The 25,412-nt window shown below is 37.9% G+C and overlaps 1 protein-coding gene across 3 annotated transcripts in view; it reads left to right on the top strand.

Annotated features, from left to right (window-relative positions):
- Positions 1–21,161, top strand: part of nebu (solute carrier family 2 member nebulosa) — a 36,088-nt gene extending 14,927 nt beyond the window's left edge. For 2 of the 3 annotated variants that reach the window (XM_071589041.1, XM_071589042.1), the window contains exons 2-4: positions 8,886–9,021; positions 12,902–13,460; positions 17,321–21,161. In XM_071589041.1, coding sequence (XP_071445142.1) covers positions 8,925–9,021; positions 12,902–13,460; positions 17,321–18,116 — 1,452 coding nt within the window. In that variant the 5' untranslated portion in view covers positions 8,886–8,924 and the 3' untranslated portion in view covers positions 18,117–21,161. Of the gene's footprint in view, positions 1–8,599; positions 8,780–8,885; positions 9,022–12,901; positions 13,461–17,320 lie in introns of those variants that run through there. The other variant, XM_071589040.1, reaches the window with a different exon arrangement.
- The last annotated feature ends 4,251 nt before the right edge of the window (positions 21,162–25,412 follow it).

Raw genomic sequence — 25,412 nt, 5'->3', positions numbered from 1 at the left:
GCATAAAACCTGCTCGCTAGTATTGGTTCCTAGCTAGGAATAAGCTTGAAACCTTTGAAAACACCAATGCCATTACGATTTAAATCCTTACCAGCGCACCCTAAAAATGAAACAAAAAAGACATCACTTTTATTTTTCACTCGATATAAAATACACAGTCATGCGAAGGCACATGAATTCGTGAGCGGAAGAAACACCTCCGGGGAAAGGACACCCGCGAATATTCCTCCTGGAAAGGCTCATCAAGACCGCAAATAAAAACAGTTTAAGTCGAGAGCGCTTCGACACGAAACACGAAGATCTCGTCGAAACGCCAGGAAAACGCGAAACTTCGATGGAAGGGGCTGGGTTTCTTGGAGATGGGGAGAGGGAAAGGGGGTCGGGCAGAGGAGGGATCGTGGAAGAAGCAAGGGACGGGTTCGGACTGAGGAGACCTCGGAGATATGAGACGAAGTGAGGGGGGGGGTCCTCCACTGGACAGGGTTACCACACGTGCGGATTCCACCCCATCCGCCGAGGTCCTCCCGACGTCCCGCGAAGATGCCGTTTCCGGGATGTGGACGGGCCGGTTTGGGCTGACGTCGCCTTGGCGGAACCTGATCGCCACAAGGTTTGCAGAAATCAGAAAGGAGCGGAGAACAAAAACAAAACACTCCATGATCTTCACTCGGGAAATTAAAAACAAAATTAAACATCTATCGAGAACTAACAGTTGAACAAGACCATGCCTAGCGCAGTATTACACTCTTACACATACCCTAGCCGTAGTTTGCACGTTGCAATGTAGACCAAAGCGGAATTTGCGAACGAGCCAACCCACTCTCGCGATGTCCCGTCGGAGGGAGATAACATTGGGGCCGAAAACACGCCCAGAAATGTGACGGAAGTGGGGTAAATCTTGCGAATATATTTATGTTAGTAATTTACTCTCTGCAGCGATTTAAAATGAATCTTGACGGTAAACTATCCTAAATCAACGACCATTTGTTTTGGAACGTCGCGTATATCAAAGTTAAAGACGAAAAGTTTAAGTTCATGTATACCATCACCCGCCACACATTCCAAGACGCTATTTCCAGCTGACACTTCCACCCTGACATTCGAGAGATAAAAAAATTAATATTATAGACGGAGGTTATATACTTATTTGTTTTGCATTATTCCGAAAATAGCACTGCGGCCGTAACGTCGGGCTTTGAACAATGACATAAAAATTGACGCAATTACATACCCAGTACATAAGTATTATATTCGGATTATAGATTCACATTTGGTTTCCTCGAATGAGACACAGTTCACAATTGCCGGACTATCATTTATCGTTATCGCGACAGCTGCGGTCGAACGTTTGCGGTAGGATGCGTTCTTGGATTTTAACATGCGATATGTATGTTTCATCCAGGCCGAATATTCCTAAATCACTTGAATGTGACAAGCGTGTTTCGATTTTTGATGCGTAGCTATCTTATCAGCATGCTGAGGGGGATAGATAAATGATAGGCTCAAATTATTGGGGCGAAAGCATGACGAGATGAAGCAATTATCTCTGTGTCGATTTTCAGCAGTCATCAGAAGATTAATTTATATCCTGTTGTAAGAACGTGTTCTGGTCTAAAGAAAATAATTCCGATTTATGTACCGTATTTTTACGATTCCAGCGTGAATAAATATCAGAATGGAAAATTGCTCAAAAGTCTTCCCTCTGCCCACGTTGTTTACATGTATCACTCAAGATCATACTTAAGGTTAACCCCAAGGTCAAGTTGTTTAGTACGGGGGGCAGCGCCCTCACTGACTTGTGCGAAAGTCACCGGTTCGAATACAGACAACGACGTGAATGTATGACGGTGTGTAGTTTTCAGCTTGTAGATGAAATCAGTTGGGCGTAAAAATTTAAGGATTATGCTTTGTGATTGCATATCGAATCTTATTCTAAATCATTTTGACTAGTTGCAGATTCTAAGCAAATGCTCAAACGTAGAGATAATGCTCATTCACCCGCACACATACGTGCCACGAAAATATAAAGAATCATTGACGAAAACACTAATTTAAATCTCATATATTGCTCTAATAATTTCAAGTAAAGTTAATTCATCTCTTTACCATAATTCTTAATATTTAGAATCAATAGTGACTTCGTTTTTTTTTCTTTGATTCATTAATTTTACCAGCATTTAAAGCAGTCTTATTAATTCAAAACATTTTATCTCGTGAACTGTGCCCCAACAGCTCTTGTTTCTATCACCTGTCACGTCTCGAAGGTAAATATGGACATTTCGGCTTTTGCGACAGACATCGATGGCGAGTCAGGAGTGACTTATCAGAACCAACGAGGCGAACGGACTATCAGATACCTCTAGGGTGGTAAAAATATAATTATCGACGCGAAATCAACCGCTCTTAATCTGGAACATAAATATCGCATAATGTCGTAGTAAAGAATTTCATACTTTCTTACCTCCTCCTGCGACTCACAATAATTTATGTCACAGGCGAGATAGGGATAGTTTGAAAGAGTTCTTATGCGGAACGTATGAACTTCCACGTTTCTCAACGCGAAGAAAATTTTCAGGCGCACAGTTATAATCATGGTCCATATCCATCGGAGCTCGAAACTTAAAGTGCAAGTTCACGGATGAAGAAGGCCTCAAAATCAATGTATCATGACTAAACGCTAAATAATCACATTTTGGCAGCATGAAATCGATTGGTCATTTGATATGATTTCGCAATTTACCTTAAATATGAGACGTTGTGGAGCTACTCCATTCTGCGGAGCTGAGGTACTTTCCCATATTTACTATAAATAAATGAGTAATCAGGCAAGCTAAGAGTATGAGAGATATTCTCATAGCAAATAGATGAGAATCTATCGAGATCTATGCGGAGCACAAATGCTAAGCAGGGGAACGGACAGCCGAGGGTGGTATAAGTGGGAGGCGGCCGAGGGCTGAAATAGCTTTCACCGTTAAGGATATATTGGAAATGTTAGGTATGGTGCAAAATTATAATAATCGTTGGTAGGACGGAGACAAAAGCCGGCTTCGGCAAAGGCTCAAGCAAGTTTTGTTTTTACGAAAGACATTAAGTGTACAGAGGGCGTACAGCAATCCAACTCATCTCCAATATTATTCCAAGAGAATGGCCATAATGCCACTAACAAGGGCGTGACTTGACAAAACAGGCCCTGAGTCAACGGAGAAGCCGTTCGATATAGTCGGACACCCTACGACCCATAATATACCCAATTAGAAAATAATGTTAGTCTGTGGGCTGGGTAAGAAACCTCCTTGCGGCGGTTGTTCACTCCTGCAATACTAGGGTCACGTTCATTCAGCTGGACATTCCCCAACATTATTTCCGCAGAGAATTTGGATTTCCCATCCACAGTTAATCTGAAAGTCAGTATCGAAAAAATGAGGAAAAAGCTAGTACCACGTACGTTCACTACTCACCTTTGCGGTAGCTCGCACAACATCATGTAGGCATTTGAGTACATATCCTGAAGAGCATATCCTGCATTTATATGTGAGTGGTGTTGATTAGAGTTTCTCAGTCTCACTCAGCCTCAATGAGTGTGAAATGCAACCAACGAGTATTGATGTGGGGTAGAGAAACGCAAAGATTTATTATACTTTCATTCCCTATGCCAACTTTCGGTTTCCCACCAATTGCAAGTAACCAGAAAATTGTACCGTTTGAGTAATTGATGAGGCTATGCAGATGAATCGTCGGGAACTTTCCCATCAGTGGCTGATCGCTTCATCTACTAGAAAGTGTTGCATGCACATAAGGAGAAACATAAAATTTGACAAAATGCCTGACGAAACAGATAAGTAGTAATGGATAATTTTTATCAGAAATTTTTCACTATGCAATTATTACCTACCAACTTAAAATGGTCTTAACTCTACGAGTTATATATTTTCATGCATTTTAAGTTTAATGGTATCATTATTAACTATGAAAATTAGGCATTTACGTCAGTGATGATTTCCCTAATAAAGATTAGTCAACAGTATAGAATTCTCATAGAAAATGACTTACTTCAGTGAATTATTCCTGAGTTTCCTGCATTAGCGCAATCGTACGGTATGTGATACTAACGTGTGTATTTGGGAGTCACACAAGCTCTTAGTGATATCTGCGTGGATGGGTGCACATCAGTCAGCGAGTAGTCACTAGTCTTGCTTTTTAATCTAAACTCTGCCTCAAATTGAATGACTATCCCAACTCAAGTTATACGCTTAACTCCTTAAGTGCAGATAACCTGTGCCTGATCCTATCTATAATCTAGAAATACCTATCTGGATTAGCACCATGAATTATTAGGAACCGATTTTCTGCAGGAATATTCGAATTTTCATGTGTAGGCGCTGTGATTAAATCTAAAGGCCCCCCTCCCCGTTAATTTTGGAAAAGGAAAGAGAGAGAATGAGTGAGAAATCGACTTGGTTACTCGATTGTCCTCTAGTTTCCTTCCCCGAAGGTTCGATTCCCTTTTGGGGTAGCAGGAAACGTTGTAGGGGATTTCAGTGCCTTCCTGTGTAGATATGTACCATGATAAGAGCATCTCAATTCCCTTGTGCGGCTTACCTAATGGCTAATGTATGCTTTTTTGACCATGGGACAACTCTCGTTGAGGTCGGGCAAATTTCAACGGCCGTTTTCCTCCTGCGATCTCTCCGGAACTCACGATCGTATGGCCTCTGGGGATGTCCAACATATTACGTCGCATCTCAAGGAGGAAGGGATTTGGCCAAGTGCGGCAGAACATCCGACGTATGATGAATGCCCGATTGACTATGAGATCACAAGGAAAGAGTAATTTTTACGCAATAAATACCACACGTCACATGACCACATTCTTAAACTCGAAGGGCTGATAGATGAGGTTGGAGCTCAACGTGTTACCAACCACCTACCAACACAGGTAAACTACCCTATTACACATTCGGTCCGGCGTGGAAGGGGGGGGGGAGGTTAATTTCCCGGCGAGTCGTGATAATGAAGCGCGGCGTGTCGCACGAACCACGATACGAATAAAATGCATTCTCTTTTACTTCAGCGCGTTGAAGTGTCAGCTATGCGGTTGACGATTATTTTTCTTTAGTGTCAAAATGTTCAAAAATAAATTGACTAGTAATATGAGGGAAACGTTAGGGGTGGCGGCATTGAAAACGTAAGCTGGGAGGAAAATATGGGTTAGAAAACCAAAAAGAAAGTAGTGGAAGTAACAACATTCAGCGCCACCTATCAGTCCCCGCCACCACGTAAACGGCAAGTTTCGTTACAACAGCCCTAAAACGACTCCTCACATTTTCGTGTGCTTAAGAGTCAACTGTTCACCTAAACGACCGACACACATTTGATAATGTCTCTCGATCTGTGACAAGCATTATCAAATGACCAAATTAATTTATTTAACACGGCGCGACAGGATATTTAAATTACGGCGTAATAGAACTGATGTCTATTACGAGGCGGCATGGAGGAATTCCATACAAATAAACATGACAGGATATGGATTGTTAAGAAATAAATAGTTCCCCCATTCTAGAATTCTTGTTTTCCAATTACCCTGGCCTCGATTCAGTTTCCCAGTATTCAGCGCCAAATTATTAGCTCGGAGGAATTAATGATAGACTGAAAGTGGTTATATATCCAACGGTGGGACAGAGGGACTCACCCGTGGGACGGACGAGAACAATTATTAAGATATTCGTGTTTCCCACAGGTGGCTCACATATTTTTGTTTCATTTCCCCTCATTCCGTTAGAAAGAACTTAACCTCTGATAAAGAATTAAGAATGATGTTTCTCATATGATAGAAAAAGAATATATAGTATGTTTGGCAAAACCTTATTTGATATTTTACTAACTAGCCAGCCACCGCTAGGGTATGTAGCAGGGGGTGAATACAGACGAGACTAGTATTGACCCGGATATGACCCTACCGCGGTCGGACAATATTATTATGATCCCTTATCTATTCGTGGAAAAAATGACATCTTAACCTATCTAATTTTATTGGCATGATCTCGCCTACCGTAGTACGATGGGGGTACTAATACATTTTCAACATCATTGGTAAAGAGACATCCTTCCACTGTACGCAAGAGATTTAATCGTCATTTGACCTTCGCTCTGTGAGTGATTCCCAGACTAGTTACTCTAATATTTTGGATACGCTACAAAGTTTATCATAATGTTTTACAAATCTAGCTGCTCTACGCTGCACGCGATCCAATTCGGCAATCAATCCAACTTCGTGAGGATCCCATACAGATTTACAAGTATTTTGCCAAGTCTACACCTTCCATTTCCGTGTTCCCGATGCAGTAGGCGTTGGGAAGGGAATCGCTCTATTTTCAAACAATTCATCGCTACGCACGTGTACTCACTCTTGTTGTTTTACATTAATGGGATGAAAATCAAATATAAAATTTCAATGGTGATTAATTTTCTATAACCTACGGAATTACATTTAATTATATACAAATGTAAATTTTCAATGATATTTCGTCGTCGTTTCCCTGACTATTATTTGCTGTCTTCTAAACGAAAAATTGGACAACTTCCTATCATTTTATCTAAAATATCGCATCGCTGTTGCTGCGTAAACGATATTGTTACAAGTAACTCTATGGATTTTTATTGACGTTCTTCGATTCTTGGTTATTCAATATAGTGTTATTCATATCACGGTCATTACTAATTAGTTGCCCCATAATTTGTGTTATACTAGTTGGCCCGACCGATAGACTTCCAAGAGATGAAAATATTGAGAATAGATATTACGTAATCCACCGGTTAAGGTACGTTTTGGAGGAACGCAACTACCAAATAAATATTTTGTGACTCCTTACAAAAGACAACCCAATATCAACTCTAAAACAAGTCCTTCAGCATCCCTGTGAACTCCCTGCATACCATCCAACATTCCTATCCTAATCCTACACTTTCCTCGTTTGCCTATCATTCTCCCATTCTTTTACAGTCTTCAATATCCCACTGTCGATCAATGAGCCCCTCATCCATTTTTCCTGCCTCCTTACGATTTCTCCCGAAAATCCCCTCTCCTCCCCCAACATACGTAGTACTTCCTCCTTTGTTTTCCTTTCGGTCCATTTCATCTTCTCCGTCCTGCTCCGCACCCACATTTCAAAAGCCTCCAATCTAAGTCTATCACCCAGCTTCAGTGATCATGTATCCGCGCCGTACACAGCAACGACCCATATCAAAGTTTTTACAAGTATTTTCTCATTCTTACTCAACGTCTCTCATCCATTCCCTCCCTGCGAAAGCCTCTTAGCCTAGTGCAATTCTTCTCCTTACGTCCCCTCTACTTTGACCGTGTTGACCCAAAACACTTCCGAGATACGTAAACTGTTCGATCTGCTCTATTTTTCCCTCCTATTTTAATGTTTAGTTTAGCGTTTTTCTTTCTGAAAAATTGCATAACCTTTGTTTTAGTAATATTGATTCTTATTCCATACCTATCACACTGAATTACCAATTCCTTCAGCAATGCTTGCAAATGTTTGACTGACAAACAAGACTTGGTAATCAGAAAACCTAACTGATTTCACGAATTTCCCGCCGACTTGCATTCCTACCTCCAGTTCTTCCCATGCCTCAGCAACCATTTTCTCCTCGTTGACCAGCACCGGTGATTATCGACAACACCAGCACCTATTCCTAACACTGCGCATCCGGGCTCTCCGTCCCCCACTCGCACATGAACGGGCTGAGACATGCATAGTTTGTGGAGTAGCCTCCTCTCCCTACAATCTATTCCTATTTTCTGCAAATTTTATTACTAATTCATTTGAATGCAAACACTTCGATTTCATGCAGATATTGATCTAACGAAAATCACCATAGGTCAACGAAAGTAATATGAAAAAATATAATTTACCCCCATGGTTTGATCTCACATTAAGAAAGTTTTGGCATACCACGGTACCAAGCAATCCGTTTAAGCACACGTTGATAATTATTTAAGCTCCGTATTTACTGCACGTTTTCAGGCTGGGCATATGTTGAATATCTGTGGTTAAAGTAATTCGATGGACGATACAAAACAGTGAAAAAATGTAACGCGAGGGAATAATGAGTTCAAAGGCCAAAGAGACTCTAAAAAACACTTATCACGGTCATGTACTAATTTCTGTCTCTTCAGATTGCATGGTCATACGACGATCTGTTTGATATGAGACAATGACACTACCATATGATTCTGTGTTCCTAATTCATGAGGGATATAAATATGCGTATAAATAAATATATACGTGTACGTATAATACATATAGTCTACGTAACAATATATTATAACGTTGACGAAAGGGTTAAATGAGGAAAACATTAAAAATATTGGAAAAGATTAAAGCAATAACGGAAACATCTCATTTCCGATTCAGAATGCACTGATCGATTGGAATATGTAATTAATACTACAAAATACTCAGTGATCATCGTTTTCGAACCCCATGATCAGGGTCCCCGCAAGATCGCACCAGATTGTGTTTTGTTTGGTCCTGGTAAACATCAGCTGTGTATAGACTCGAAATCAGCTGTGCTTAAAAGAAGTAAACTTAGGGCAATGTCTAACGGTTCACAATCGATTTCAGAGGAACACACTAGTTCCATCCCGCGAAAACGACTATCTCTCCCTTCTTAGATACTTTACTTGTACTGAGAACGTTACGACCAATCTAAAAATATGGACAGAATCCAGGAATACACATCCTATGGGCATGCCACAAACGCCATGGTTAATGGATTACTTAGTCTTATTTTTGGCGCCAAGGAATCCATCATTTTTATATTACTGTAAATTATGTGATGTTGATGGCATTGTTTTAAATCTTTACTTATAGTTTTCCGACGAGGACGCCATCGTCCCACTGCTAAGCGACATGAGCGAGACCACTATAGGAGTCAGCCAGCAGACTTTGGTGTCAGCTACCTCAAATACAGCAAGAAAACTCCCACAGTATGCTGCTGCTTTAACTGGTAAAACCATATACGATACTACTTTAAGCTTAAGGTGAAACATTAACGTATTGCGGATTTTCTATATTTAGCAGATAATTTTGTTGTGCCAGTCAAATGTCAACTTCTAGGGTAAAGATCATGTTATTAGATGTTCCTCAGATAAAAATATATGCAATACACAGGAATACGGCGATACCTAAGCTTCCAATTCACTAATTTCTTCCACTGTAACGTATTATGAGAGCAATGAGATTAATGGCAATGAAACCTAGTTCTTTATTTTTAAGCCACAAAAGAAATTAATGTTTTGCACCAATTATTCCTCTCACTTTACTGGACTATATTATTATATGGTGTTAAACATTATTTTATGTTACCCATAGTGAATTCTATTTTTGTGTAAGAAAGCTAAGTTTTATATCTTCTAACAGAATTATCTTTTATTGATAGAATTGAGCTCTTACGGCTAGTAGTATTGAATGAATGTAACACTCCAATAGCCGTAAACATTTTTTCACCAACCCCCCTCCCCCCACATGTTACATTATATATTCTTCGGATTGCCCTTACCCTTTCTCACTTCGACTTTTGTTGTCGTGACGATTACCCTTCAGTACGCTGAAGAGGGCTACTTTGTGGCCGAAATATGCATATTCGTATTCACCTTTCTTATCCCTTCCTTTTTTCTTTTTACCCCTTCTTGACTCATGGCATTAGCCAACTAATTTCATTTGTACTTTGTTTAGAAAGGTAAACTTTTTACGGCTATTGGAGTTTTAAATTCATTCAAGAATTATCTTTCATTATATAGGCTCTAGATTAAGGGCAAAATCATAGAGATGTGCAATGTTCTAACTGCATGGAGTGTTGCTTATTTGTATATTAATATACTTAGTGAGAAGAATCATCAACGGAAGAATCAAAAAGAACCGAGGCCAGTTTGGGAAGCCAAGGGAATCACATTGGAGTAATTATAAAATGAAATATAAATTTATTATTGAATGTATTTTTCTCTTAAAATGCTTTTAGGATTTCAAGAAGGCATTCTTTTGGGTGAATTGGTCAGAGTTAATGAACTATTGTAGAGTAAAGGAGTAGAAATGGCTTAAAATTTTTGATAAGCCACTGCATGACTCCACCTACACAAATTAGACTAGTTTGTGTAGAATACCTTATGGTAGTGACTTGCAGATGAGTGAGGTATTGCTATTATCACCTGTTATCCTTAATGCATTTACTAAGCAAGTAATAGAACAGGTGCAAGAAGGGCTGAGATGTATGCTGAGAACTGATGACTTTCCTTAGATTAGCATGTAATAAACGTTAATCTGCCACTCAGCTAAGGAAGTGCTGCCATTATTTTGTATTCATTGCTGAAACTTTTTCAGAGGCATTGGATGGATATTTAAAAGGAAAGGGAACGATTGAAGGGAGGTTCTCCAAAGAAAATATAAGCATACGAAATATAAGCATCGCAGTAAGAGGCATAAATCAGAATTAGTAGAACATCCCTTTGGATGGCATGGTCTATTGGGATAATAATGGGTATGGTAGGTTATAGATTTAGATTAGAATCAGGACAGCATTGGATTCACGGACAAAGAGGTGTGAATTTTTAAATGAAATAGATATTTTTTTAATTTAAAGAAGTTATTATTGAAAAGACTGAAATGGACGTTATCTTGTTTGGTATTTAAGTTTAAATTGGATACATTTGAGATTCATAGTTGGATATAGATGGAAAACAGGCCAAAAAGAGAGGACCTGTGATGAAGTATTAGATTGAGTGGAAGAAAGGTATTGGTGAGGGTAGTTCAAAGATTGATAAAGAAAGAGACTAGAGGGTGTAGTATGTTGAATGGTTGGATGTTAGAGACTATGTTAAAATGGAGAGTGCTGATTAATTGAGGAAGATTGAGGAAGAGAGGTGGCATGTTAGGTGGTTGGAATGGATGGAGAACATATTTAAAGCCTAGGAATAAAAAATTAAGACGAAATGTATTGGTGTTATTTGATGCTTCAAAGCAATGTTTTGTTAAGGGCTATGATATTGTTCAACCATTTTCCGGCTATGTTCGAAAACTACATTGAATCATTGGCTGTAATCGTTGATGATATTGCTCAGAGTTGTGAATGGTAGGAATGATAAGAGGTAAAATAGAGTCCGATGCACTTTCTTGGTTGAAGGGCCGGTATGATGGCTCCTTGTTAAAAGATTATTTCATATTCATAGTTATTCAGTTATTCATAGTTATTGGCAAATTAGCTGACTGACTTAAATTTAAGAAACTTTTATGACCATTTTATAATTTTTGTATATGAAACAATGTGATATCACATTTTCAGCTAAAGGTTACCAGCAGTATGCAATTTTATTGCCTTTTTCTTCATTTCATATCACTAAATTTATGGTTACTTTTGGCGATATTATGAATATATCAAGACTACAAGATCAAGCCAAGTGAGCCAGAGCGTCTAACTTATTTTAGGAAGAACCCTTTGAAGAGTTAACATCATTTAGTGTTGACATAAATGCATCAGTAACATTTATTTTTCTTGAAATTATTAATGTAGAAAATATAACATATTTTTCACATTATAGTCAAATATGCTATGATTATTTAGATTAAATACAGAAACGTTTTGTAGTTATCGAGCCTTACATTTGAAGGAGATGCTTCTTTAATTTTTTATAAATCTCACTATTGGTCTTTAATCATGCAGATGATTTGGCATTACATTATTAATATTTGGGTATCACTTCAGTAATTACCAAAAGTGCTGTAATATTTTGAAATATCGCAGTTGTACATACCTTTCTTGTTTACGGTTACTTTAATCCATCTTCAATGTTTTGAACTTTTTTATAATGTAATTTTCCATTACTAAGTTACACTACATTCAGCTTACTTTAGAGAAATATTTAAAAGCATATACACATTTATGTTCCTTAATCATTTTCATTTGAGTATTCAGCTCATCCAACATCATCATCATATTTTTTGTGAAAGCACATTTTATCTTATATAAACCTATTTTCCTAGTTGTTTTCCAATTCAGTATTAGATTTAATTGAAACAAAGTAATCTATGTAATATTTACCAGTACCAAATTATTTAATTTATACCTCTGATAGTTCACTTTATATAGCCTGCCATAAATCTTCTCAAATCAATGCTCTTTTGCACTACACAATCGTGAAATTCTGAACAATGGTATTCAGCTGCCAAGAATCTGAATATAGCAGTAATAATTTGACTATATAATTTTCAAGCTGAGACTGTCCGGCATTACCCATAGTATCCGTCAACTAATTAAGTTCACATTTACGAATTTAATTGCTAAAATGAAATATTACGATCATTAAGAGCCAATTTCTTGAAGGACCTCAAGTGCTTGTATTTTATTATACCATATAAAACTTTTTAGAGTGGCAGAGTGGTTTTTGGACTGCTAGACTAGCTTTCAGTGTAGTTCTATTAGGGGCTCATCCTAAAACTATATAAATGGGTATTTGGCCATATTTTAGGCCCTGATAGAGAATTCCTGCCCTAATCTAAATAAAGGACTGGTAAATGATAAAATGAATATTAAGTGTTACAATGTATGCTGTTAAATTTAAATGGGAATAGGCATATCATTCCCCTAAGTGTACTCATTTTTTGTATTGTTTTCTATAAAGATAGGGCATATTTCTGAGTTTAAATACTTAAGTAATACTAGACTGGATGGAATTGGGATGGTGCGGTGGTTAAAATTTACTTTTAGCCTGGAATTTTCAACAAGCTGTTTTTTCTTTTTATGATTATTAATGTTCAAACGTGACACACTTTAGGAAGTGTACCAATGTCTCCAATATCTAGGTTATTGAGAAGTTTCTTTTAATTTTTTATTCTAGCAACCCTGGGAGCATTTGCTCTGGGAACAGCTCTCGCTTGGTCATCACCTGCAATCCCAAAACTTGAGAAAGGTGAGGCTGGCTTCGAGGTTACATCAGCTCAATCTTCATGGGTCGGTTCCTTGATGACCCTTGGTGCAGCTGCAATAGCCCTCCCCATTGGTTATTGCATGGATCAAATTGGTCGGAAACTCACCATGATCCTTCTTGCTGTCCCCTTTGTCATGGGGTGGGTTCTCATTGTTTGGGCCATTAATGTGGATATGCTCTATGCTGGCCGTTTCTTTTGCGGAATGAGTGGTGGGGCTTTTGCTGTTGTGGCACCAGTCTACATAGGTGAAACTGCTCAGAAGGAAATACGTGGATCTCTGGGCACCTATTTCCAGCTGATGATCTGTGCCGGGATCCTATTTGCTTACGTTGTTGGGTCATACCTCACAGTGTTTTGGTTCTCCATCGTATGTGGCATCATTCCCATTGTCTTTGCTGCTGGTATACTTGTCATCCCTGAGAGTCCAGCCTACTACCTGAGTAAAGGAAAAGTTGAAGAAGCCAAAAAGTAAGTTCTGATTATTTCATCATTTGATGTAATCTATTATGGCAAATGCATTACATTACAAACTTGTGAGGGGGAACTTATTGGTTTATCATATAAATTAATGAGCTTATGTAGACAAAAATACATTTATACTACCTTGATCAAAAAGTTCCCGGAATAACCACCGTGTGGCGCTCCCATCGTTCCGATTTGAGTTCTGTTTTTTTTGTTAAATTGGTACATCTGTTGTTGATATTCCCTTTAAATCTTAGTGTCATAACTTGACATTTGCAAAGGTTACGTAGCCAAGAGTACATCTATCTCTGTGTGTGTTGGCGATTTTTTACAATTGCAGAAATGGATTTAAATTTGCAACAACGAACTTGTATTAAATTTTGCGTAAAAAACGGATTTAGTGGCGCACGGACGTTGGAAATGTTGGAAAAGTGTTTCGGCAACGATTCTCTAAAAAAAACGGTCGTTTACCAGTGGCACGAGCGGTTCAGAAGTGGTCGTGAGTCAATCGAAGATGATGAACGCAGTGGCAGACCATCGACATCGAAAGTCGGTGAAAAAATTGATAAAGTAAAAGAAATGTTGGTCAATAACCGCAAATTAACCATCAGAGAAATAGCGGAGGACTTGAACATTGCCTATGGATCCGCCCAAGACATTGTGGTTAATGATTTGGGTTTCCGTCGTGTAGCAGCAAAGTTGGTGCCAAAAGACCTCAATTTCATGCAAAAAAGAGACCGTGTTGACGTCGCAAAAGACATGATTTGCGAGGCTGAATCCGATCCCACATTCATCAAAAGGATCATTACTGGAGACGAGACGTGGGTTTATGAGTACGACACGCAATCCAGACATCAGGCAAGTGAATGGCGTTCACCAAATGAGCCGAGGCCAAAAAAACCACGTCGTTTTCAGTCAAAAAAGAAGGCAATGCTGACGGTTTTCATGGATTACAACGGTGTAGTGCATCATGAATTTTTGCCAGAAGGCCAGACAGTAAACAAAGAGTATTATTTGGGCGTTATGAGACGTTTGCGTGAAGCAATTCGCCGAAAGAGACCAGAAATGTGGGCAGAAAACTCGTGGATTTTGCACCATGATAACGCACCGTCGCACAGTGCTATCATTATTCGTAATTTTTTGACGAAAAATGCAACAAATACCATCCAACAGCCACCGAATTCACCTGATTTGGCTCCCTGTGACTTCTTTCTGTTCAATCGAGTTAAAAAACCATTACGGGGAACGCGTTTTAGCAGCCGAGAGGAAGTAATGGAAAAATCGCAGGAAGCACTGATGGACATACCGAAAACCGAATATAAAAAATGTTTCGAGGATTGGATCAAGCGCTGGCATAAGTGTGTTGCAGTCGATGGGGATTACTTTGAAGGGGACAATATAGATTTAGATGAATAAACTTGTATTTTTAATTTTCTGAATAAATTCCGGGAAATATTTGATCAAGGTAGTATCTTGAATCTACTGGAACACCTGAATGAAATTGGTGTACCTGTCTTTTTTTATGTATTTGTAGATCTGTATATTTGTTGTTGTGTGTCGTAGTCTACTCCATGTCCCATCTCATGAGGTCTCATTCACACTATTTTTAATGAATCCCTTCTGGGGTATATGAGCCTCTGTTATGGTTTAGTTGTACTGGATGCTTCACCACACATATGTGACTGGTATGTTAATTCGGAAGGGTAAGAAAACTCTTGTGAAAACTTTGTAGTGTAGTGTAGTCTTGTATGGCTCAGAAACTTGGTCATTAAACCAACATGATGGCAAAAATTGAAAGCTTTTGAGATGTGGGTGTGGAGAAGGATAGAAAAATGGACAGAAAGGAAAACAAATGAGGAACTGCTGGGGATGATGAAGAGGGGATTGTTGGTAGAAATCCAAAGGATGCAGGAAAGATAGATAGATGCCGAGCATTTTGATTGTGATTAGGATGTTAAAGACTTTAATAGAGGGGAGATCTTTGGGAAAGCAAAGGAGGGGTATGTGAAGGATAGGTTTGTTGGATGAAATGAAAGGAAGAAGTTTGTAGGAATGAAGAAGGGTTTATTGAATTGTCAGATATCAGGTTGTTTTTTTTAGAGGAATGGCAAAAAAAGTATCATTGCACTATTTAACTGTCTATGACCATCCAAAATCTACTCAAAACAGTATATTTCCATTTGTAATAATCCATGCAGTCCATTTGCACAGTCATGCTTTAATCAGACCCAGAAAATTTTGGTTTGATCCAGTTTTGATACCCTTATTAGGAAATGCCGGATTAAAAATAAAAAACAGTATAGTTATGATTTAAAACATATATAATCACAGTTCCTAAAAGCTATGAAATATAATTTGGATGCAGTAAATGCTGTCTTCATTCTGAGGAGGAAGTACCCTACAGTCATTCATCAAAGAGATTGAAGCACTCACCAATACATGGATGTATTTCATCCCACACATGATTGCTTTTTTGGAAGGGCCTCTGGCCAACCGCACAAAGTGTAAAGGTTTATTAAATGCCTGTACTCTTTGCGTTTTTGGCTGGAGACCGAATTTAACCTTACAAAAAAGATGAGAATAAGTTGGCAAGAAGTTTTCAGGCACCAGATGCACTGAGAATTGAATTTTGCAGAGTAACAAAGACACCCTAGGAGGCAGCAAAATAGACCAGCAGATGAATGCTGAAATTGCACTTATGTTTCATTTTGGGTATTCAGGTTTTCACTGTGCTCTGTGGTGCTGGGAAAAATTTTAGAATTTCTCTGTTTGGAGTATTTTGTGGCTGTAGTTTTTCTTGCATTGTAGCTGACATATTTAAGAGTAAAGTGGATGTTCGATGCAGTGTGAGGATGTAGCAAAGCCATTAAATACTTAGATAGTGCACTTTCATTTAGGAATTTTCTTATTAATTATGTCAAATTCAACGGATCCCCTGTGAAATTTTGCCTGCCAAATCGTGGAACTCTCCAACTTCAGTTACATATGTTTTCCCCAATTACATAGTTTCAGCAATTTTCTTAGGGATGCATATAATTTTCTGTGATAGAGTGGAGTAGATTAGACAAGCAAGGAGTAGGAATAGGATAGGAATGTTGGACAAAATGAAGGGAGGAGGAGTGTATGCATAATTGAAGAAGAATTTATTGTAGTGTGAAATGTCAGGTTGTGTTTTGTTAGGAAAGGTTAAGAAATGTTTTGACATACCTTTGTATAATGTGCCCATCTAAAATTGACATTAAATGGTAGAATATCAATAATAATAGTAATAATAATGTTATTATTTGCACCGAAATAATAGTGGATCAAGTCCAGCAGCCATATTTGTATCAGCAAATGCCAGGATTTTGTCAATGGTTCATTAAGTTTGATATCATGGGAAAATTTACAATTGAATCAATGTTGATGATAGGGTCCTCATTTTTTCACTGTTTTAAATTTTAGTTAATCAAGTCACTGCTCAGGAAATCTCTTGGGAAATGGTTATGATTAAAAAATTGATAACTCCTTTGGCTCTTAGCACCTTGTATCCATGCTTCATAACATTATCTGTCATTGTATGAGTATGCACAGTCAAAAATGGCCTGAATGTAGTTTACTACAAGAAACCTGCATTTAATATATTAAGTCCTTTCATACTGCCACATCTATGCATACTTCTTTTACTTCTGTAATGTGATTGTGGTTATAAACTTTTGAGCATGGCTCTACTCATACCATGGGTAGTCTCTCATACAATACTCGTTTTATTTTTCATTTATGTACACAATATATTGAGAGTGTGATTCTAGCAGAACAGGTTAAATTTTTATTGTCTTACACATTTGTAAAATCAATAACATTGTTCTACTTGTTTGCATTTAAAGGTCACTGCGATGGCTGCGAGGAAAGGAATATGACTTTGAGGCTGAGCTCGCAGAAATGCAAGTTTCAGCAGAGAATGCAGCTGAGTCAAAGAGAAATGTTAACATAATCTCTGCCCTTACTGCCAGAGCTACTATAAATGCTTTGGTCATCTCCCTTGGGTTGATGATTTTTCAACAGTTGTCAGGAATAAATGCTGTGATATTCTATACTGATACAATTTTCCAAGCTGCCAATGTAAAGGATTCATCTGTATCAACAATCATTGTGGGTGTTGTTCAACTTGTAGCAACTTTCATATCTACTTTAATTGTCGATCGCTTTGGTCGTAGGTTTCTTCTCATACTATCTGACTCCCTGATGGCTGTTTGTTGTGTGGCATTGGGAGTTTTCTTTTATCTTCAGTCAATAGGTAATGATGTCTCAAATTTGGGCTGGCTCCCTCTGACCAGCTTGTGCATCTTCATAATTGTGTTTTCACTTGGCTATGGGCCTGTGCCATGGTTCATGATCGGGGAGTTATTCTCTGCTGAGGTTAAAGCAGTGGCGGGCCCAATATCCAGTATCACCAATTGGCTTCTGGCTTTTGTGGTGACCAAATTCTTTAAGGACATAACTGATGCATGGGGGAAGCATACAGCATTTTGGGTGTTTGCCGTCATCTCCGCGATTGGAGTCTTATTTGTATTCTTTGTTGTGATTGAGACCAAAGGAAAGTCTTTGGAAGAGATCCAACAGGAGCTAGGAGCAAGAGGGAAGAGTCGCAAAAATAAGGTGGACATTGCTGGTACAGCATGATGTGTGATATTTCAACTCTCACTCGGATATTGTATGTGATATGCCATCAAGGCTTCCAACTGAGCTGAATGTAAATAATTAAAATTTGTAAGTGTGTGATGAAGTGCTGTTTAGGATCAGTTATGTTAAGGATTATGTACATATGGTTACTTATTTTTTTAGTGTGAATGTGTGTGAATGAGTTACAGTGTCGGTAACTTGTGTATGTAGTTTTACTTTCCCATATTTTTATACTTACCTATCAATTCAGCTGCATAATTGTAAACTGTGTGAGTGTTTTTATCTCCTCAGCAACTTTCAAATTTTGGTTTTATTCCGAAAAGTTTTTATGAGCTAAATTTTTACTGAATTGGTATGTAATTTGATACAATGATATTACAGCTGATTAATATGATGTTGGCAGGAAATATTCTTATGCTTCTGTCATTTGTAGTTTTATAAACCCAGATTTATTATGAATTTTTGAAAAACTAGATAGAATCAAGTGTGACTTTGTGAAAATTATGGTTATCCGAGTTTAAAATGATGGCCTTATAGTTTCTACAAGTTTTATTGATCGCAAATTTATTGCATTGTATTTCTCTTCCTGGTAGTGTAATGATGTGCAATATTTACGTTTGAGGCATCCACAGGTTATATAGCCAGTACAAGGGTGATCCCAGAAGTACCCAACTCAAAAAACGAAACACAAAAATTGTGGAAAAAAATTTATTTATTTTTCAATATTATCTCCTCTCAGCTTTATGCTTTTTCCCAGCAATGTTCAATAAGTTCCATAGCCTTTTTATAATAAGAACTATCTTGCTCCTCAAAATAGCTATGAACTGCCGACATCACTTCTTCACGATTAGAAAATCTTTGACCTCCAAGCCATTTTTTCAAGTTAGCAAACAGGAAATAATCCAAGGGGACTAAATCTGGCAAATAGGGTGTATGAGGTAGCAATCCAAATGTTAATTCATGAATTTCAGCCATTACAACAATGGATTTGTGAGTTGGTGCATTGTTTTGTTGAAATAACACTTTCTTCTTAACCAAATGCAGCCATTTTTGCTTGATTTCTTCGCTCAAATGTTGCAATAAGTTTGCATAATACTCGCCATTGATGGTTTTCCTTTTTCAAGACAGTTAATGAAAATTATCCCGCCCACATTCCAAAAAACGGATGCCATGACCTTGCCTGCTGATGAAATGATTGTCGCATTCTTTGGACCCAGTTCTCCCATTTGAATTCATTGTTTTGATTGCTCTTTTGCCTCGGGTGTGCAGTGATGGACCCATGTTTCATCCATCGCTATGAAACTATGCAAAAATCCAGCTTTGTCACTGTGAAACTTTGCTGAACACTCAATTGAAACGTCTTCAGGACACCGGTTTTGCTCAAATGTTAGCAAACGTGGCACCCATCTTGCACACAGCTTCTCATGTCCAAATTTTCCTTTAATATGCGATGTGGTGCACTTTTTAAATGCCTACTATATCTGCTAGCTTGTGCACGTTCAGTCGATGATCATCCAGTATCATTGTGGATTTTCTTCACCGTGGGGTTCTGGAGTCATCACCTCATTTGGTCGACCGATGCATTGCTTGTCTTGACAGCTCGTATGGCCTTGGTTAAACTATGCTACCCAATACTTCACTGTTGTAAACAAAGCAGCAGACTCACCCAGAGTAGAATCCAGTTCTGCTTTTATATTGGTTGGGCTGAGGCCTTTCAAATAAAAGTATTGTATCACATAATGATGACCAATTTTCTCCATCTTCACAAATTCACTGAAAACGCCCACTATTGATGGCTGCCAAGCAAATACTAACCAGTGCAGCATCTTTAAACTTGAAATATATGCTTTATAGAATGCATACTTTCTAATACAGTGATATTTTTCAAACAACTACCGCCATTTATAGGTCAGGCCAGGTACTTCTGGGACCACCTTTGTACAAGGGAGGGTGAGGGTAGGGATGGAAGGAATGTGGGTACAAACTTGGTTTGCTCATGATAACAGTCTGGGGAAGGCATACGTGACCACAGTGGGGATGAAGGGGCCCTCTGCCTTCAGTCCTACTTTTTTTTGGATGACCTGTCACAGGCTCTTCTCTTTTGCACAGTGCCATGCCATGCTCTGGGGAAGGAATTCAAAGAAGGCTAGTAGAATGTTTCTCCTTCTACCATTACTTAAGGATGGCTAATAGCCCACAAGTGTGTCTGCTCACTTGATTGAGAAAAAAAAACATTCCACTTCATTAATTACTCATCAGTATCAATGAATAAAAACCATGGCATCATAACCTTTTCAGTACAAATTAATATGTTAATTGAGTGTAGTTTTTGAGGTGGGAGAAAAAGTTTCTCTCTTTGTAAAATGTTATAAAATATTAAAAAATAAGGGCTTAAGCTGAGGTGTGTAAATTTTTTTTCATGGCTTATCCAAGGAATGAAGATCGCGAAGATTGAGTTGTTTCTGACCTGCAATGTCCATTGAAGACAAATGTTTCATTTTTGTAAAATTAATCTCTCAGGGAAAGACCAGTATGGGTGCACATAAAATGTGCAATTTAATGCATTATTAGGCATATGATATTTTGGCTGTCTTAGGGAAACTTTCTGTCATGACCCATTCTGTGCTCCCAGTAGGAATTTGGGACTCCTAGTGCTTTCTGATTTAGCATCTGCATCCACATGCCTCCCTGAGATTGGTGTCTGGTGGAAATACTTCTGTCCTCTACCATCCTTGAGGTGTAAAAGAAACGGCAATGGGAAATTTCACTGGAAGAATTCCAAATATATACCAAAAAATTTTGTCTCACCCAATATTTTGTGAAAATTTTATAATTATGGCTTTTTTTTGAGAATGAAATATCTTTTCTTGAAAGGGAACATGTCTTTGAACTCTGCTGCTAGTGTCTAACAAATATTTACCTGAAACAATTTTTTACTTTGCTTTTCAAATTGTAAACCTAAGAATATTGTGCATGTAAGAAGGTTCATGAATGGTATTCTTTTTAAGTGAAATGCCCAAATCTAAGAATAAAATATTTGGATTACTGTTGAGTTTGGATTACATCAGAATTTAAATTTAAGTTACTTTTCTGGGCTCCTCTTTCATGTCTCAATTTTTGGCCAAAATACTAAATAGTCACTTTAATCTAAAACATTTTAAACGTCCCTTGAGCTAGATGGCCTAATTGAAGTTATGAATATTTCACTGTGAGAAAATTTTACTCATTTGCTTAGTTCTAATACGTACTCTGTTTGATTTCTTGATTGAAGTGAAATACTTTTTAATTGTATTTTCAAAATCAAAACATTTATGTGCAGTGACTGAATTACACATTTGTTGAACCCTTGTGGGTTACTTGAAAGTGTTCATCTACTCAGAAATTGACCTGTAAGTGTTAGAGTGAAAGGCAAACAAAAGCAAACAAAAATAACTTTGCCAGACCTGTTGGGGCTACAGAATCACATATCCTCAGTTGACTCATCAGGTTGCCATTTGGTTACTTAAATAAATAATTGGCATCATGTAGGCTAATATATTTCACTTTAATATTTGTTGTGTTCCATCCTGTACTGCTTCAAGAATTGTGAGTTATTAACAATGTTAGAAGTTCTTCCTCTGGAAATAAATACCTTATCGCCACGTTTCCCATTTTTCAACATGTACAAAAAATATGAGACTGGTCTTTCTATGCAAGAACTGCTTGACAAACCATAATCAATGAGGTGTTGTCTTTTAGTGGCCGCTGTGAGAAATAAAAAAAGCCTTTGCTTGTGGCCCTATCTTTACTTGTCTCTGCACAACAGTGATTCTTGTCAGCTGGCACACGCTTTCTGTACAAATTCTTGAGTCAGTAGGAATGAAGGTGTTAGAGGGGCAGACATGTGCATTGAATTTTGTTTTAATCTTCGGAAAAGTGCAAATTGAAACTTATTCAAGAGGTTTTCAGCACTGAAGCTATGAGTCGGGCACAGTGTTTTTGTTGAGTCAACTGCTTTCAGTCTGGACAAACCTCGGCAAATGAAGAACCGAGAAGTAGAAGATCTCGGGCATGAACAAACAATGCCATGTTAACAATGTGAATGATTAAGTGCATACAAACCATATGTCAACTGTCAGGGAGATTGCCAATGAAGTTTACATTAGTGTTTCACCATTGTGACAAATTTTGCGCATACAGTTCGTTGCATCCAAATTTGTGCCATGAGTGTTAACAGATGAGTAGAGGCAAAACATCTTGACATTAATCAGGATCTGCTTGGTTGTTCAAACAATTGTCCCTGGTGATGAAATCTGGGTTTATGGTTATGATACAGAAACCAAAGCCCAGTCTTCTCAGTGGAAGGGAAGGGGCCATCTTCCTCACAACCCAAAAAAGCTCAAATGTCACGATCAAGCATGAAGGCGATGTTGATTGTTTTCTTTGATTGGGAAGGGATCATTCATTTAATGTCCCCAAGTGACCATCAGTAAATGAGCACCACTATATAGAGATTAAGAGAAGGTTAAGATGCACCATGTTATGGGAGAGACGACAAATGTGGAAAAAAAAGTCTTGATGCTTTCATCACAACAATGCACCAGCACACGCATCATTTGCTGGGTTTTTGGCTAAAAACAGCACACCAGTGATCCCCTAGCCACCCTACTCTCTGGATCTTGCCCTGTTTTCTAAATTGAAATCCACCATGAAAGAATGCCAATTTGAAACTATTGAAGACATCCAAAAAAGTTGCTCCGCATACTTAAAGGTGATCTTGAAAGAAGCATTCCCAGCGGCATTCAAAAGCTGGAAAAAAAATTGGGAGCATTGTATTAGCAGCCCATGGCTATATTTTACAGGTGATGAGCATGATTAAAGGGTGACTAATAAAATTAAGTTTATATTCAAGCAGTCTCATCGTTTTTTGGAACAGTCCTTGTATTTTATATTCATTAAGGTATTAACGGTCTGACGTACTGTGAAATGAGGCCAATACATTATATTGAATTTTTATGTGCTGGCCTAAATTATTACAAAAACATATTTTATTATCTCACAGTTGTATGGCCTGGGTTTCTATTTAACTAATAACTTGGAAAGCAATATTTTCATGAGCAAAATATTTCCTTTTTTTATTGTAAAAAGTTGTCCTATTCTCACTTCTCATGCCATTTCTATTTTGGTTTTCACTTGCCAGAGTTGAACTGGCTTCGTACAACTGCAAAAAAAGTAATTTATACAATATGCATAGACATACAGTGCCCAAATAGAATCACAGTATTTTTATTGGTGAAATGATGGACCCGAGTGCAGAATGGGACGAGGCCATGCAGAGACTTAAGGTTTTCTCCTGTATGGATGTAACTATTATTCCAGTTAAACTCACTTTCACCAGAACAGAGTGTGGATACTTGGGTCATGTTTTGCTATGCCTTTTTCAACAAAATTATGGCATCAACAACCTGTTATGCCCTGTGACCCTGGAGACATCAAGTCCATCATGGAAAACAGTCAACAGGAATGATTCCTTCCTCAGCTCAAGACTGTTGTCAGTTAATCAAGTCTAATTACATTCTCCTCAACCATCTCTCACTTGCCATGTTTATCATCAAGTTTTCAGCTCCAGCTGAAGTGAACATGTAGGCAGAAGAGATGGATTAACGGACAGAATGTTAAGATCTGTGGTGCAAACTGATGTAAATGCACCAAGGTTATTGCGAAACGTGTGGTACTCAAGATATGTCTGCTAAGTGGAGAAAAAGGCTCATTGGTTGATGACATGAAGTGCATCTCATTCTGCGGGACAAAAGTTGATATGCTCACAGCAAACATGCAAAAGGCCATTGTCCTGGGATTCCTTCAACTGCTGTTGAGAACATAATCCAATAGCACATTAATCAATCATCTGGTGGCACCAAACATGAATACCCAAATACTACTCCCCTCGCAAGACTCTGGTCATAGTGATGGTATACCGAAACTGGATACAAGTAATAGATTTGACTACCAGTTCAATTAGGAGGAAAATTTATGGATTTTATACGAGTGTATGCGAATGGAAATAAATTACATCAACAAAACCCAATGCTTGCCAGAGACTCAGAGGAGAGTAATAAGCAGCAACTGGAGAATTGATAATGAGCAACTCCTAGTATCTTGCAGCTTTTATCTGGATATTTGCATACATGCTACCTTTTCAGGTACTTCAGTGAATAGCTAAAATGTCAGAAATTGGCAGGAATAAATCCAGTTAACTTGCAATGAGTCCATGTGTGCACAATTATATTGGACTCTCAGTTGCATTAACAGGGCATTAGTAATGTCTACATAACCTTGTGTGTGCCTAGATGTTATAAAAATGCATGAAAGCTATTGGTTTTCAATTCATATTAATCATGCATTGCATGTGCATAAATATGAATCAATGAGTGTAGAACGTTTTTTGTGTAGAAAAAAATACACTATTGTCCAATTGTGAGATCATAGTAATTGTGTCTCCATCCTGTGTAGCTGCACAATATTATTGAATGTAAGAAAGAAAATGTTTTTATCTTGGAGCATATATATACAAGGGGGTATCATAAACTATTGATTGTCACTTAAAAATAATCAAGATAGAAATTTAATTTTAATTTTGGTATTCTTAAGAATTCTCTACATAGTCTTTATCTAGAGTTTTACATTTATCCCAGCATTTCTTGACCTTTCAAAGGCCATTTTTGTAGAACTCAGCAGAATCCACTGAAAACAATTGTCCCGCCTTTTAAATGACATTTGTGTTGCCAAATCTTGGACCTCACAATGGTTTTTCGATTTCTGGGAATAAGAAAAAGTCTCTTGAGGTGAGGTCAGGAGAATAGAGTGGATGTGGAAAATTTTCAAGCGACATTGCTTTGATTTCTCAACTGCACCTCGAGATGAGGGAGGAGGTGCATTGTTGGCAAGAAGGTGAATGTTTTTATAATGCTAATAATAATGGCATTTCAATGCATTTATTATCAAATTTGTCTATTTATGATTTGCAACCAGAGTAAGAGCATTAGTGTTACCTAATAATGCCTCTAAATAAATTCAAGAGAGGGATAATGTTTTTAGTCAATAGAATCAGAAGGAATATCAGCATTAAAATTGCCCTCGATATTTCAGATGATATTAAGGATGTAGCTGGGATAGTTAAGTGGGGAGTCCTATGTTTGCAGGAACATTTGAAAATTGCCGAATGACAACTAGTATAAGGCCAGGATAATTAATGATGATAGCATATAAAATGGGCAAAATTATTCTAATGAGAGAGTATATGAGTTCAATATATGA

Source organism: Hetaerina americana, unplaced genomic scaffold (genome assembly GCF_022747635.1).
Source record: "Hetaerina americana unplaced genomic scaffold, ioHetAmer1.1.p SCAF_32, whole genome shotgun sequence".
Classification (NCBI taxonomy): Eukaryota; Metazoa; Arthropoda; class Insecta; order Odonata; family Calopterygidae; genus Hetaerina; species Hetaerina americana.
This window is presented reverse-complemented; position numbering and strand designations above follow the sequence as displayed.